Source organism: Opisthocomus hoazin, chromosome Z, assembly GCF_030867145.1.
Source record: "Opisthocomus hoazin isolate bOpiHoa1 chromosome Z, bOpiHoa1.hap1, whole genome shotgun sequence".
NCBI classification, from domain to species: Eukaryota; Metazoa; Chordata; class Aves; order Opisthocomiformes; family Opisthocomidae; genus Opisthocomus; species Opisthocomus hoazin.
In genome coordinates, this window is record NC_134454.1 from 4,898,664 (window position 1) to 4,912,322 (window position 13,659).

General features: G+C 44.1%; 1 protein-coding gene across 4 annotated transcripts in view; it reads left to right on the top strand.

Moving 5' to 3' along the window:
• CAST (calpastatin) overlaps window positions 1-13,659 on the top strand; it is a 68,438-nt gene that overhangs the window by 36,291 nt on the left and 18,488 nt on the right. For all 4 annotated transcript variants that reach the window (XM_075410990.1, XM_075410992.1, XM_075410991.1 and 1 more), the window contains exons 5-15: window positions 5,974-6,024; window positions 6,347-6,403; window positions 6,596-6,712; window positions 8,374-8,469; window positions 8,974-9,075; window positions 9,856-9,936; window positions 10,034-10,087; window positions 10,672-10,767; window positions 10,915-11,010; window positions 11,712-11,810; window positions 12,964-13,047. In XM_075410990.1, coding sequence (XP_075267105.1) covers window positions 5,974-6,024; window positions 6,347-6,403; window positions 6,596-6,712; window positions 8,374-8,469; window positions 8,974-9,075; window positions 9,856-9,936; window positions 10,034-10,087; window positions 10,672-10,767; window positions 10,915-11,010; window positions 11,712-11,810; window positions 12,964-13,047 — 933 coding nt within the window. The remainder of the gene's footprint in view (window positions 1-5,973; window positions 6,025-6,346; window positions 6,404-6,595; window positions 6,713-8,373; window positions 8,470-8,973; window positions 9,076-9,855; window positions 9,937-10,033; window positions 10,088-10,671; window positions 10,768-10,914; window positions 11,011-11,711; window positions 11,811-12,963; window positions 13,048-13,659) is intronic.

Sequence of the window (13,659 nt, forward strand, 5' to 3'; positions counted from 1 at the left end):
GAGCTTTCAGTTCTGCGGACGTGAATCCTTTGTCTCAGATTAACCCTTGGTATTTGCCCCTCTGAGAAAGCTGTGAGTTACTGCAGTGGAAGAAGGAATGTGGAACTTCTTGTTTTGTGGGTGCAGCCCCGGGGGTTGGGAGGGAAGGTGGGAAGACCAGGGTGGAGAGGAGGCACCCTGTGGCTTCTGCTGGAGGAGTGGAGGGAGCAGGGTGCTGCTGCTGCCACCCAGGAAAACGCATCCCATCCAGCTTTCCTACCTCAGCACGCCTTTGTGCAACTGCGCTGTAAACCGGGGAACGAGTTAAAAAATATGATTTTTCTTTTCCAGGCTGTTTTTCAGTTTCCTGAGTCAGTTTGCTGGCACAGTGCAGGGTGGAAGCAGGCAGCAGAAGGGGAGGCGGAACATCTTTTTCTCTGTAGGAGTTCGGTGTAAACTGATGCCGTGTCTTCAGGCTGTGACTGCTCACAACTGCCTCTGTTTAAAGGGCGACTGAACAGTTGCCTTTGAATATATAGTCCTGTACTAAAAATGTTGGTTTAATCTGCTTGGTAATAGCTTTTTTTAAATTGGATTTGAACTTTGTTATTGCTAAAAGCGTATCTAAATAGATACGTCTGTGTGTGAGCGTGTATGTGTTCATTCTCGTGTGTTTTAGTGTGGCCTCAGCATCTCCATGTGTGTGTAAGTCTTGAATCAAAGCATTGCCCACATCAGTCCATATATTCTTAAGTACTGTCGTAAATAAATTAATAGTATGAGCAATTCTGCACATTTTAAAAGATACACAAGAATAATGCATAATGCATACCCTACACAAAAAAAATCCATGAAGTATTTATTATTATATATATAATACAAAAAAAATAGCGTGTAGTTGCTAATAAGTGGTTTGGCAGGCTGAAAATTTGAGTTTATGTTCTGTACAGCTGTTGTGGGGTGTTGACAGAAGTGTTGGTAAATATATTCTGTTGTCAAGCAAAAAGGTGTGTTTACTTTTCTGCTGAAAAGCACCTGAGGAAAAGCTGAATTTGTCCTCTAACAGCAGGCTACTTAAAGCCCTGAGCAGGCAGCAGTCCCACAGCAGGAAAAGTCAAACTCTGTTTCTTGAACCTCATGCTTGCACTTCTGTTACATTTCTTTGCAGCCTTGCTGCCGCAGGACATCTCATGTCTGATTGACTCTTTGCTTTAGGTGTTACGTAAACACATCCAACCTTTTTGAGCTTGAAAACTGAAAAATTAGGGTTACCCTTCCAATATAGGATTATTAATGTACAGGTACACAAACGTATATCTTTGAGTTAACCGTGTGGTAGTCATGTAATGAGAATGCAGAAGTGGCAGCATATAAAGTGTGCCTGAACCTAAAAGTACTGTGTTTTAATCAGGGTAGATATCAAGAGAAAATCCAAATGGGGGAGTCTGAGACGTCAAGTGATTTCGCCTCCCCCCGTCCCCATGCCCACCACACTGCAGAGTTTGGGAACTTTTTGTCCTCCCTCTCTATCAGTATCACAGAATCACAGAATAGTAGGGGTTGGAAGGGACCTCTGTGGGTCATCTAGTCCAACCCCCCCGCCGAAGCAGGGTCACCTACAGCAGGCTGCACAGGATCTTGTCCAGGCGGGTCTTGAATATCTCCAGAGAAGGAGACTCCACAACCTCCCTGGGCAGCCTGTTCCAGTGCTCCGTCACCCTCAGAGAGAAGAAGTTCCTCCTCATGTTCAGACGGAACTTCCTGTGCCTCAGTTTGTGCCCATTATCCCTTGTCCTGTCACTGGGCACCACTGAAAAGAGCTTGGCCCCATCCTCCTGACACCCACCCTTCAGATATTTGTAGGCATTTATAAGGTCCCCTCGCAGCCTTCTCTTTTTCAGGCTGAACAAGCCCAGTTCCCTCAACCTCTCCTCGTAGGGGAGATGCTCCAGTCCCCTCACCATCCTTGTAGCCCTCCGCTGGACTCTCTCCAGTAGCTCTTCATCCTTCTTGAACTGGGGAGCCCAGAACTGGACACAGTACTCCAGATGAGGCCTCACCAGGGCAGTGTAGAGGGGAAGGAGAACCTCCCTTGTCCTGCTGGCCACACTCTTCTTGATGCACCCCAGGATCCCATTGGCTTTCTTGGCAGCCAGGGCACACTGCTGGCTCATAGTTAACCTGTTGTCCACCAGGACACCCAGGTCCCTCTCCGCAGAGCTGCTCTCCAGCAGGTCCACCCCAAGCCTGTACTGGTGCATGAGGTTGTTCCTCCCCAGGTGCAGGACCCTGCACTTGCCCTTGTTGAACCTCATCAGGTTCATCTCTGCCCAACTCTCCAGCCTATCCAGGTCACGCTGAATGGCAGCACAGCCTTCTGGTGTATCTACCACACCTCCCAGTTTGGTGTCGTCAGCAAACTTGCTGAGGGTACATTCTAACTCTTCATCCAGGTTGTTGATGAAGAAGTTAAACAAGACTGGGCCCAGTACTGACCCCTGAGGGACACCACTTGTCACCAGCCTCCAACTAGACTCAGCGCCGCTGATGACAGCCCTCTTAGCTCTGCCATTCAGCCAGTTCTCTATCCACTTCACCGACCACTCATCCAGCCCACACTTCCTCAGCTTCCCCAGGAGGATATCATGGGAGACTGTGTCGAAAGCCTTGCTGAAGTCTAGGTAGACAACATCCACGGCTCTCCCTTCGTCTACCCAGCCAGTCATGTCATCGTAGAAAGCTATCAGATTGGTCAGGCATGATTTCCCCTTGGTGAATCCATGCTGACTACTCCTGATAACCTTCTTTTCTTCCACTTGCTTGATGATGGCCTCCAGGATAAGCTGCTCCATCAGCTTTCCCGGGATGGAGGTGAGGCTGACCGGCCTGTAGTTCCCTGGGTCCTCCTTCTTGCCCTTTTTGAAGATTGGAGTGACATTGGCCTTTCTCCAGTCCTCGGGCACCTCTCCTGTCCTCCAGGACCTCTCAAAGATGATGGAGAGTGGCTCAGCAATGACATCCGCCAGCTCCCTCAGCACTCGTGGGTGCATTCCATCGGGGCCCATGGATTTGTGGACATCCAGATCACTTAAGCGATCCCTCACACAGTCCTCCTCGACCAAGGGAAAGTCGTGCTCTTTGTAGGCTTCTTCTCTTACCTCCGGGGCCTGGGATTCCTGAGGGCCAGTCTTAGCACTGAAGACTGAAGCAAAGAAGGCATTCAGTAGCTCTGCCTTCTCCGCATCCTCCGTCACCAGGACACCCGCCTCATTCAGCAGCGGCCCCACGTTGTCCCTGGCCTTCCTTTTGCTGCTGATGTAGTTGAAGAAGCCCTTCTTGTTGTTTTTGACATCCCTTGCCAGCTTCAATTCCAGGTGGGCCTTGGCCTTCCTCGTCGCATCCCTGCATGCTCTCACTATGTTTCTGTACTCTTCCCAAGTGGCCTGCCCCTCTTTCCACATTCCATGCACCTTTCTCTTCTGCCTGATCTCCGCTAGAAGCTCCTTGTTTAACCATGCAGGTCTCCTGCCTCCTTTGCTCGATTTCTTTCTCAGGGGGATGCATTGCTCCTGTGCATGGAAGAAGTGTTGTTTGAAGAGCAACCAGCACTCTTGGACCCCCCTGCCTTCTAGAGCCCTGGACCACGGGATTCCTCCCAGTAGCTCCTTGAAGAGGGCAAAGTCAGCCCTCCTGAGGTCCAAGGTTTTGATCCTGCTTATCGCCCTGCTTCCTCCACGCAGGATCCTGAACTCGACCATTTCATGGTCACTGCAGCCGAGTCTACCTCCAACCTTCACGTCCTCCACCAGTGCCTCCTTGTTTGTTAACATGAGGTCCAGCAGCGCGCCTTTCCTTGTTGGTTCCTCCACCACTTGCATCAGAAAGTTATCATCAATGCTCTGTAGGAACCTCCTGGATTGCGCCTGCCTAGCTGTATGGTCTTCCCAGCTGATGTCAGGGTGGTTGAAGTCCCCCATGAGAACCAGAGCCTGTGACTGTGAGGCTGCTTGCAGCTGCCTGTAGAAGGCCTCATCAACCTCCTCCTCCTGCTCAGGTGGCCTGTAGTATACACCCACCGTAATGTCACCCGTGTGAGCCTGTCCCTTAATTCTAACCCACAAGCTTTCAACTCCTTCTTCACTTGCCCCCAGGCCAAGCTCAATGCATTCTGCTTGCTCCCTCACATATAGAGCAACTCCCCCACCTCTCCTTGTTGGTCTGTCTTTCCTAAAGAGTCTGTAGCCATCTATGACAGCATGCCAGTCATGCGAGTTGTCCCACCACGTTTCTGTGATGGCGACCAAGTCGTAGCCGTCCTGCTGTATAATGGCTTCCAGCTCCTCCTGTTTATTGGCCATACTACGTGCATTTATTTTACCTTTTATTTCGTACTTGCATGTGGTGTTGTGTTCTTTACTGTGGTCTACAGCTTCGAGACCTTTGCTGAGCTTAGGCCCGGTCATCTGCGTTTTCATTCATGTTCAGGATTTCCCAGCCAAGTGTGTGTGGTTCGGTGTGTGGGTGTGAATACTTGCATAACAAATGCTAAACAAACTCGGCAAATTTATTGAAGTGGTCAGCTAGCAAAGAGAAGCTGGATATATCTAAATGGTACTTAATGTGTGGCAGATGAAATGAAAACATTATAAGACAATGAAAAAATTTAAATTACTGCCTAATAGATTTTTTTGTTGTTGTTGTTCACTGACTTTTAATAGGCTGCTGGGGAAAAAAAAGTACAATTTGTCTCTTAGTGTTTTTAAATATGCTTAGTGTAGTGTTAGGGTAGAAGGGATACGTAGGGCTTCTGTCTGTGGCCCATGAGTTCCCAGGCAGAGCTCAGACCGTCTGTGCTGCAGGAGATGGAGTGTGAGGCGAGGCAAAACTGGTGTCCCCACCGGCTCCTGAGGAAGCCTGGAGATGGCAGCCCCAGCGGGGAGGGGGCCCGGCGTCGGGCTCTGCGTCTCCCACTCGCAGTCTCTGCACCCCACGCTGTTCCTGGCAGGTGGAATCACGCTCTCCTCATCCATGTGCTCCCCGAGGCTCGCGCAGTAGGCAGCAGCCTTCTCCTGGCATCTCTGGGTCGCTTTCCACATGGGCTCTTTCTGGGTTAGTTATAGCACAGCTGAAGTAGCAAGAGCAAGAAAAAACAGCAGGAAAAATAAAAAATGGCGAGGAGGCTGTCATTTAAATTTTCTTTTCTTCTTATCAGATGTAACCATTCTTTAAGTTTTCCATGTTTGTTCTGACATGCTCTTACATCTGTTCAGTGCTTGTTCTTCAACCTCAAAGGCAGTTGTAGTGAGGTGGGCATTGGTCTCTTCTCCCAAATAATAGGCAATAGGACAAGGGGAAATAGCCTCAAGTCACACCAGGGGAGGTTTAGATTGGGTATTAGGAAAAATTGCTTTACTGGAAGAGTGGTCAGGCATGGGACCAGGCTGCTCGGGGCAGTGGTGGAGTCCCCATCCCTGGAGGGGTTCAGAAACCGTGTAGATGTGATGCTTAGAGACATGGCTTAGTGGTGGAATTGACAGTGTTAGCTTAATGATCTTGAAGGTCTCCTCCAACTGAAATGGTTCTGTGATTCTGTTCTGTGATTCTGTGTGTTTCTTTTAGTACTGATTTATTGCTCACTGTACTTTGACTTGATGTGGATCACAGGAATCCATTTTGTGGCTTGGCTGCGGAAAATTTTCCAGTGTAAATCAAACTGTTCATTATGTTTGTTTAATATCTTCCTTCCCTCTCTTTTTGATGCTTCACCTGGGGAGTGTGTGTGCGTTGGCACACGTTTCAGTTCTCTTAGATCGCTGGAGCGGGGGTCTGTGCCAGGGTGTTGTAAGCAGCAAGGTCAAAGCACTGTGTATTAGTTATGTACCATGTGTGCTCCTGAGTGTGAACCTGTCTGATACTCTTCTTTGAAGAAGATGAGCGTTTAGAAATAACCAAGCTTATAAATCTGTGTCTGAATATGTGTTGCTTGTATTTCAGTCCACACCAACCACTGAAACAGAACCTGGAAAAACCACACAGCCAACCAAGGTAAATACTTACCTTTCACCTTCGGCAAGTTGTACTTTGGTCTTTGACTAACTTTGAAAAAAGGAGCTAAGCTCTTTGCTGCTACTGCGCCACGTCAAACTGCCATGTGATTGGTAACATACCTGGGTGCAAAAGAGCTCAGAACTTACAGGTATGGAAACACATTTTGGGGGGGGAACTGTCAGGATGCCTTACTGCTTCACAACAGCTTAAGAAGTGTGCTGGTAACCATCTTTGTGCTTATTTGAAGTAGTGTAGGTCATGCTCCATAGCACTGAATGGTGGTAAGGGTAAATCATCTTAATTTTTTATTTTATAACAGCCAACAGACTCTCAGAATCAAAAGCTGTCTGAAGAGAAGCAAAAGGAACCCAGTGGTGTAAGTCTCACAATTTCTTTCTCTCTCTCGTGTCTCTCTCTCTCTCTCCCTCCCCTCCTCCCCCAGGGCTTATTGTGGTATTTCTCTTCTTTCTTTTGTTTTTTAAAAAAAAAACCACAAAAAAACTCAAACCAAACAAAACCAGTCCATAAGTATTTCCCTATCTAATTATAATCATTTATATCTGCACAGGCAAAAAGCCAAGCCTCACCTTCTGTGACAACAACATCTAAACCCAATGATACAGGAAAAGTACCTACAACTAAGGCTGACCAGCCTTCACAAGCAATGTCCATAGAGACAGCAAAGGTATAGTAGAAGTAGCAATCCAATTTTTATTATTGGTGTTACTGTAGGAGTTAGAAACCTGCAGCAAGATGGATTCTTATGCTGAATATTGTATAGCAACGCTGGGCCCCCCTAGATTACAGTGTACAAAAGCTGTCTTGTGTGTAAAGGCATGTATGACAAACCTCCTTGTGCTGCTTTAAAAATCTGTGACTAACAGACTTCCCACTTCACACACTAACTTAAACAACATCCTGAATATACCATGGCCAGCTAGCCCATGACAGCATTAGTGGATAAGCATCAGCTGCAGGCAACACGGCCCAACCAGATGGCGTTGGTGGTGATCCTGGTGCGCATCCACTTTTTGTGGTCCTCCTGGTACATCTGTTCACATTGTCCAACATGCTTGTGGCTGTTAGCCAAGCAGGCAGCATTGAGATTAGCAAAGTTGTAGGCCAGTTCCCGTGTGTTACGTGTTTAGGGGTCATCTGTCGTTCGTGCAAGCTTTTTGTGGGTTCCTTGCAGCTACGTGGGTGTAATTGGTTCTTCATTAGTCTCTTCCCTTGCCCCTTCGCTGCTGAACCCTGGACAAGGTCCTTTGCAGCCTGCTGTAGGTGACCCTGCTTCGGCAGGAGGGTTGGACTAGATGACCCACAGAGGTCCCTTCCAACCCTGACCTTTCTGTGATTCTGTGACTATCTGGTCAGTGAAGCAAATGCTTTGTTTATATGAGCAGTGCCGTCGTGGAGCTCCTTCATGTGTGGACATCAGGCATGTTTGTAGTCACAGTGCTGGCTCCAGATGCATCAGGTCAGCAGGTTATCCATTTCTGGTAGGGCAGCCCGTATGCCCTGACTGCAAGACCCTGGCAAAAAATGGGAAGAGAAAGATTGGGGAAAAATCTGGGGAGACGTCATTTTAGAGAAACAAGTGGAGAAAAATGTGAAGCGAAGTGTGTGGTAGGGGCAGGATCTAGATCTTTCGGTCTTCTGGTCTGCGTGTGTCTGGGTAACCAGGCCAGAGTAACATGAAGGGACTCCTGCAGCTCTGCTGCAGTAGGTGAGAATGTCAGTAATGTAGAAGTCTGCGTTCTGTGGTGGTGTTGCTCCTGAACCTAACGCCCTGGAGCAGTTTTCACCCTGTCTATTGGAGCAGCGTTTGCTGCTGGCGTTAATGGTGTATTGAGAACTGTCAGGTGTAAATGAGAGCTTTCAAAAGAGACTTGGAAGGGGTCTCATGGTCTTTCTGCACTGCAGATTTGTTATACTGGCAAAGTAGAAAAAAGAGATAGAGTACTTTCCTTCTCACTGCAAAATCACACTGAAAACAGAGTGTGTCTTCATAGTACTGCAGGTAGATGGTAGCTTCCTCTGCCCAAGCATCTGGATGCTCTGCAGATGCATTAGCCAGTTGCCAAGTCCAAGAAAATGTGCACGACCTCCGAGTTGGATGTTGTAGGCTGGGCTCAGCATCATGCAGGCTGCAGCTACTCAACTTACAGACCACTGGGCCAGTAGGTAGAACGAGCTTACAATTTTTATTCAAAGTGAAGGTAAAGAGGGATGACAGATATGCATGCCTGAGTAGAACATCTCTGATTTACTTTGTTTTGCCTCTAGAATTTTTAACATAGGGCCATATAATAAAGCCATCTCTTGTTTTTCCTCTAATTTCTCCAGCCAAAGTCTGAGAAGATGTCCATAGCGCCTGGTGCAGCTGGTGCAGGCGCAGCCGGTGCAAGTGTGGTTGCTGCAGCCGACAAGCCAAGTACTGAGGTTGGTAAACACAGACCCAGATAAACGATTCCCTTGTCAAAATGTCTCAGGGAGTGTTTGTCTCTCTGAAACACTTCAGTTTCAGAAAAAATAAATTGGTAACTGCTGAAGTATTGCTACATAGTAGTTGTATATGGTGGTGAAGGACTATCTGAAAGAATAGGTATCAAAACTAGGGTTGTGTAATCTGTGGTTTGTTAAATAGGACTTGTTTAGAATCACTTTTACCACAACTAGCATAAAATTAATTAGTCTTCAGTTAATGTTTGTTATGTATGCATGTATATCAGCTGGTATAGAAATACAAATGATCTTGTTACTGAACCTGGGGAATGAGTGTAAGAACAGTTCTCACTGGAAAATTTGGCAAAATGCAGGACCTACTGAAAGAAAGCTTTTGGTTTGGTTTCCAGGAGTTTTCCACAGATTCACCAGCTGATTCAGATTTTGGTTTTTTCCTTCATACAGCCTGATAGCTTATATAATTATTTGCTTGTTTTTTAGGCTGCTATGGACGAGTCGGCACTAGACAGCCTAATAGATACCCTAGGTGGACTTGAAGAAGATGTGCCTACTAGTCCTGTTTACACTGGTCCAGAAGTTACGGTATTTTACATTTTGAATTTTTTTGGTTTAGAAGATTTATCTCTAAAATGTGTCTCTATTTGCTCACTGCTGCATTGATCCAGTATTTATCACTAAGAGGTAAAATGGAGTTTGCACAGTTGCATTTTAGTGTTGTTTTCAGTAATACAGAAATCATACAGTTACGTCTGTATTGCCACAGGGAACAGTAAAGTGTGAACAAAGAAAGTTTGCTGCTTTTTGAACAGACTTCCAAGCATCGTCTCCAGTGGATTTACAAATGGCAGTGACAGAGGTCTAGGAGAGCATAAACAACCTAGGAAATCTCATTTCTACTTGAGAGAGAGGAAAACATTGAGAATTTGGGGAAGAATGCATACTTTTGTGAGTTAGAATGGGAAAGTACAGAAGAAGGATTAAGATTACAAGCTCAGTGGCTCAGTGCAGTACTCAGCCTTGACAAAAGTTTTGGAATTTATAAGTATTTAAAATTCATTGTAGGCACAGCAATACATTCTACGTTACGAGACTCTGAAGTGGCTTATGTTAATGCAGAAGCAATCTGGCAGTGGAGATGCAGAGTTTTCCTAGGTGATGAGCACTGCTGAAGCTGGTCGAGATGCATGTGCACGGCACTGGGTTGTGAAAAACGCTGTCATAGTCACGGTCCAGGATTCGCCCTCTACCCCAGCCGACCCTTGCATTTTCTTTCCAGAAGTATCACTGTAGATGGGTCTACATGATAAATTTATTTCAACAAACAAGAGCGCACAAACATTAATGTATGCGTTCTTTTTGTAGGAAGATATATCTTCAAGATACTTGGAAGAAATGGGTAAACGGGAAGGTAGTCTCCCTCCAGAGTATGTTAAATTGTTGAAGGTTAGTGAGTTAAAAAAAAAATACTCTTTGTGTGTGTTTTTTTTTGTATTGTGTATTTTTTTCTTCCCATTCACTACAAAATTAATTCTCGTTTTAGAGCAAAGTGGAAGGCAAAGATGGAGTCCCACCAAAAGTCAATGAACAAGATGAAGTAAGATTTATTTTTTCATATTGGAAGGTGAAAATAACCCAATTATCATTGGATTCGTAGGAAAATTGAAATGTTTCTTGTCTTCTAAAAATCCCAGGAAGAGGTCTGTGAGGTGCCATATAACATAGAGACTGAAAAAACTAACTAAAACTTGGCGCAGATGTTTTTAATAAAGAAGTAGGAATTTTCGGGACACTGAAGCTGAAACAAGTCAAATAAATGCTAATAGAGATACTGCACATAATAGTAACAAAGGCAAGGAATAGTAGCAGTGCAGTGCACACAGGAGTCTTTTCATAACGTCTTGAGCAAAGATTACTTGAATTTCTAACTTAACAAGAGAATTCTGTAAGACAGCTTAATTTTACGGTTTAGAAGTTTAACGTACAATAATGAAAGCTTATCTGTGAAAAATGAATCAGCCAGTGAGGGGAAATATCTTTCTTTTTTCTATGACAGCAGCCCGTGCGTAAGGAGGTCATTGTGTGATTAAGCATGGAGCACACTCAGATTTTAAACCAAGTTTGACAGCGTTGGTATTTGAACTTTAAGAATCATAACCTAGTTTGCAATTTCTTGCTCAGAAACCAATGACAGATGACGAGCTTGCAGAGGCCCTCTCATCTGACTTTACCTGTAGTACTGCTGCTGCTGAAGAAAAGAGGACAAGTCTGACAGAGGTATTGATATTTTTCTTGCCGTTGCATGCCTTCATTGCAATGAAATATTGCCATCATTATCTTAATATTTCACTTTAAAATGATCTTGATGAGTTTTCCCTTCTTTTTATTTTTGCAAATTTGCCTGTAATTTCATATCTCTTCTAGAAACCTAGTAAGGAAGGGGAAATCGTGCAAGCACAAGCAGCAAGTTCAGTCAAGAATTCAGCTCCTCCTAAGGAGAAAGAAACAAAATCAAAAGAGGTATACATAGCCATTATTTGACTAGTTAACTTCTAATTAAAATTCAAAAGCGCATGTTGTATTTTAGGTGTGCCTGGTCTTGTAAAGATGCTCATTGTCCTCATTTTCAGTTGCAAATCATGTTTATCAGAGAAAGTACAGGAAAAATGGGAATTACTGTTGCTCATTCTGCTGTACCTTAAAGATCCAGCTTTAGTGAGTCAGATGATTTTTCTTTTGGATTATTCTGCAGAATAACTGTTGGCTCTTCTGACTAGAGGCAATGCAGTAGAAAAATGTGTGTTTTTTCTTAGCGATGCGACACGTGTTTAAAACGTGGGTATGATGTAATTTTCCCATGTTTTACAGACCTTTGTTTTTCGCTCTGTAGAGAGCAGTTGTGACCTTACACTTTCTGGGTTTGCCATGTCAAAGCGTATGGCAGTTGTGTTACGTGACACCATGCGTTTTTTGTGTTTCCTGTTGCTGTTTTCCTTTTGCCCTCTCCTGAGCAGGAGATACATCTTGATTAGACTGTGCTATCTTACCGTGTAATTTGCTGTATCTGCAATATGGTGTAAAGAAATCAGGTAGAGCCAAACAGAAATGACCAGTCTGGTGGTGGCTGTTTGATTCGTGTACAGCACAAAAGATAACGAAAGGTAAAACCTGTGTCAGTTTGAAGATACAATTACATGATTTGCATATTTTCTTAAATACAGGAAATTAAAGATGATGCAGTGGAAGCTCTTCTTGATACTCTTGGTGGACCTGAACCTGAACCTGCAGAAGATCTTACCCCTGTTGTGGAGGTGTCAGAGGTATAATCTTACTCCTTTTCACAGCAGCTTTCAGACTCTCCTGTGGCATCCAAAGTCTTCTTTGTAGATGCTATACAAATGTGTAAAATAATAACAAAGCAACTTCCACATCAAAGGCCTAAAGAATGTTGAAGTCGTATGTGGTTAAGAAAATTAAGAAACAAAGAAATCACGAGTGGATATGGGTAGAACACAATATAGTAAGGTGGTCTGGAAAATGATAATGATTTCATTTGGCTATATGAGGATACATACATACACCTGTCCTGTCTTACTTATAGTTGCTCTGTTTTTTTCCTCAGGCACTGGAGACAGTTTACAACAAGCTTTTGTTTTGCACATCTTTGCTGTTTGATTTTTTGTTAACTTTTGGGGGGTTTAGTGCATGTTCTCCTTTTTCCGTCAGATGCTGTTATCTTTCTAATTTGGGTCTTGCCTTTCACTGTGTCTTCTAAGACTTTTGCTCTTATTCAGCAGTTAGATTTACACAGTAGCCCTGTGTTTGCGTGTTTAACTTCTTAGTTTAGTTTTGCAAACTCTGCCTGTAACCCTACTAATACCAGTTATTTTCCCCTGTCTTCAGTTACAGCTCAGAGCAAACAAATGACAGGGAATAGCAGAAAATAATCTGTTGCCGAGAGAAGGTGTTGGAGCTCAATTTTGACAGAAAAGAGAACGTTGCATTGCAGATGTGGTCAGTCTGGGCCTTCACATAACTTCGTGGATGCATTGTTTCACGGAGGAGGTCCAGATAATTAAAAGCTGTGTTTCAGTAGCAGTGATGGAAAAAGATACAGAATTACAGCTTGTATAATCAGAGTGATGAAATCCAAGGAATCGTGAGGATCTTGTACACCCTAAAAATTCTGAAAGTACCTGCCACAAAGTTACGGCTCTGAATAGTGTCTGAAGTTTTTTAGAATTTAAAATAATATAGCTGTATTGACATATCAGCATTGATTCTTAAACCATGATTTTACCACAGAAATTTTATAGGAATAAATTGAGGAATTTTAATATCTTGATATATGGAATAATTTATCTGATGCTAGTACTTCGAACAGTAGGCTGAAGAATCTTGATAGTGAAGTTGAGTGTACTTTGAGTTTTTATTTTAATTTCTCTAAGTGTTTTTTTTTTCTTCCTTTTTAAGGCAAAAGCTAAAGAGAAAAAAGAAGCAAAGGCTGGAGAACGTGACGATACAATACCTCCAGAATATAGGTTAACACCGGCGTTGGTAAGTTTTTCATTTCTCCATTGCTTTTTAACTAGGGCACTGCGTCTGACTCTTTCCTTCATCACAGAGAGGGGGAAGAACATGGGGAAAACAAGCAAAGATAGTATTTAATCAGCAGGTTTCTCCTGTTGGTGATTTCTGTATCTCTAGTTTCCTTCCCTCCCTTTGTGGGCATGGCTGGGTTTTTCAGGCATTCTGAGCAAAGTTCTGATCTTCCCAGGTTACACATTTCTTCTCCAAGAGTGTTGTCACTTGTTTCTGGTATTAAACCTCAGTGTTGTAAAATCCATGCCTTTACAGAAGTGCTCTTGGGTATCACTTTGTCATGTAACCTTGAAACACGATTGTAAAGTGGTCCGAAAATTGCACTCGTGATTTCATATTGCCACTTCAAGTGATGGAGATTTGCTCGAAGTTCAGCAAAACAACAGGTTTTGTTCGAGTGCAAGAGTTTGGGTTTTGCACTCAAAGCTTGTTTTACTACTAGATGAATTCGGGCTGGTTTACTACAGGAGTAGTTCCTGCTGCATGCTGATACTGGTAGGAATGAACACTTTTTGGTTACTTGGCCCGTTCGTGTGCTGACATCACATTTGCTTATTTTATCCACTT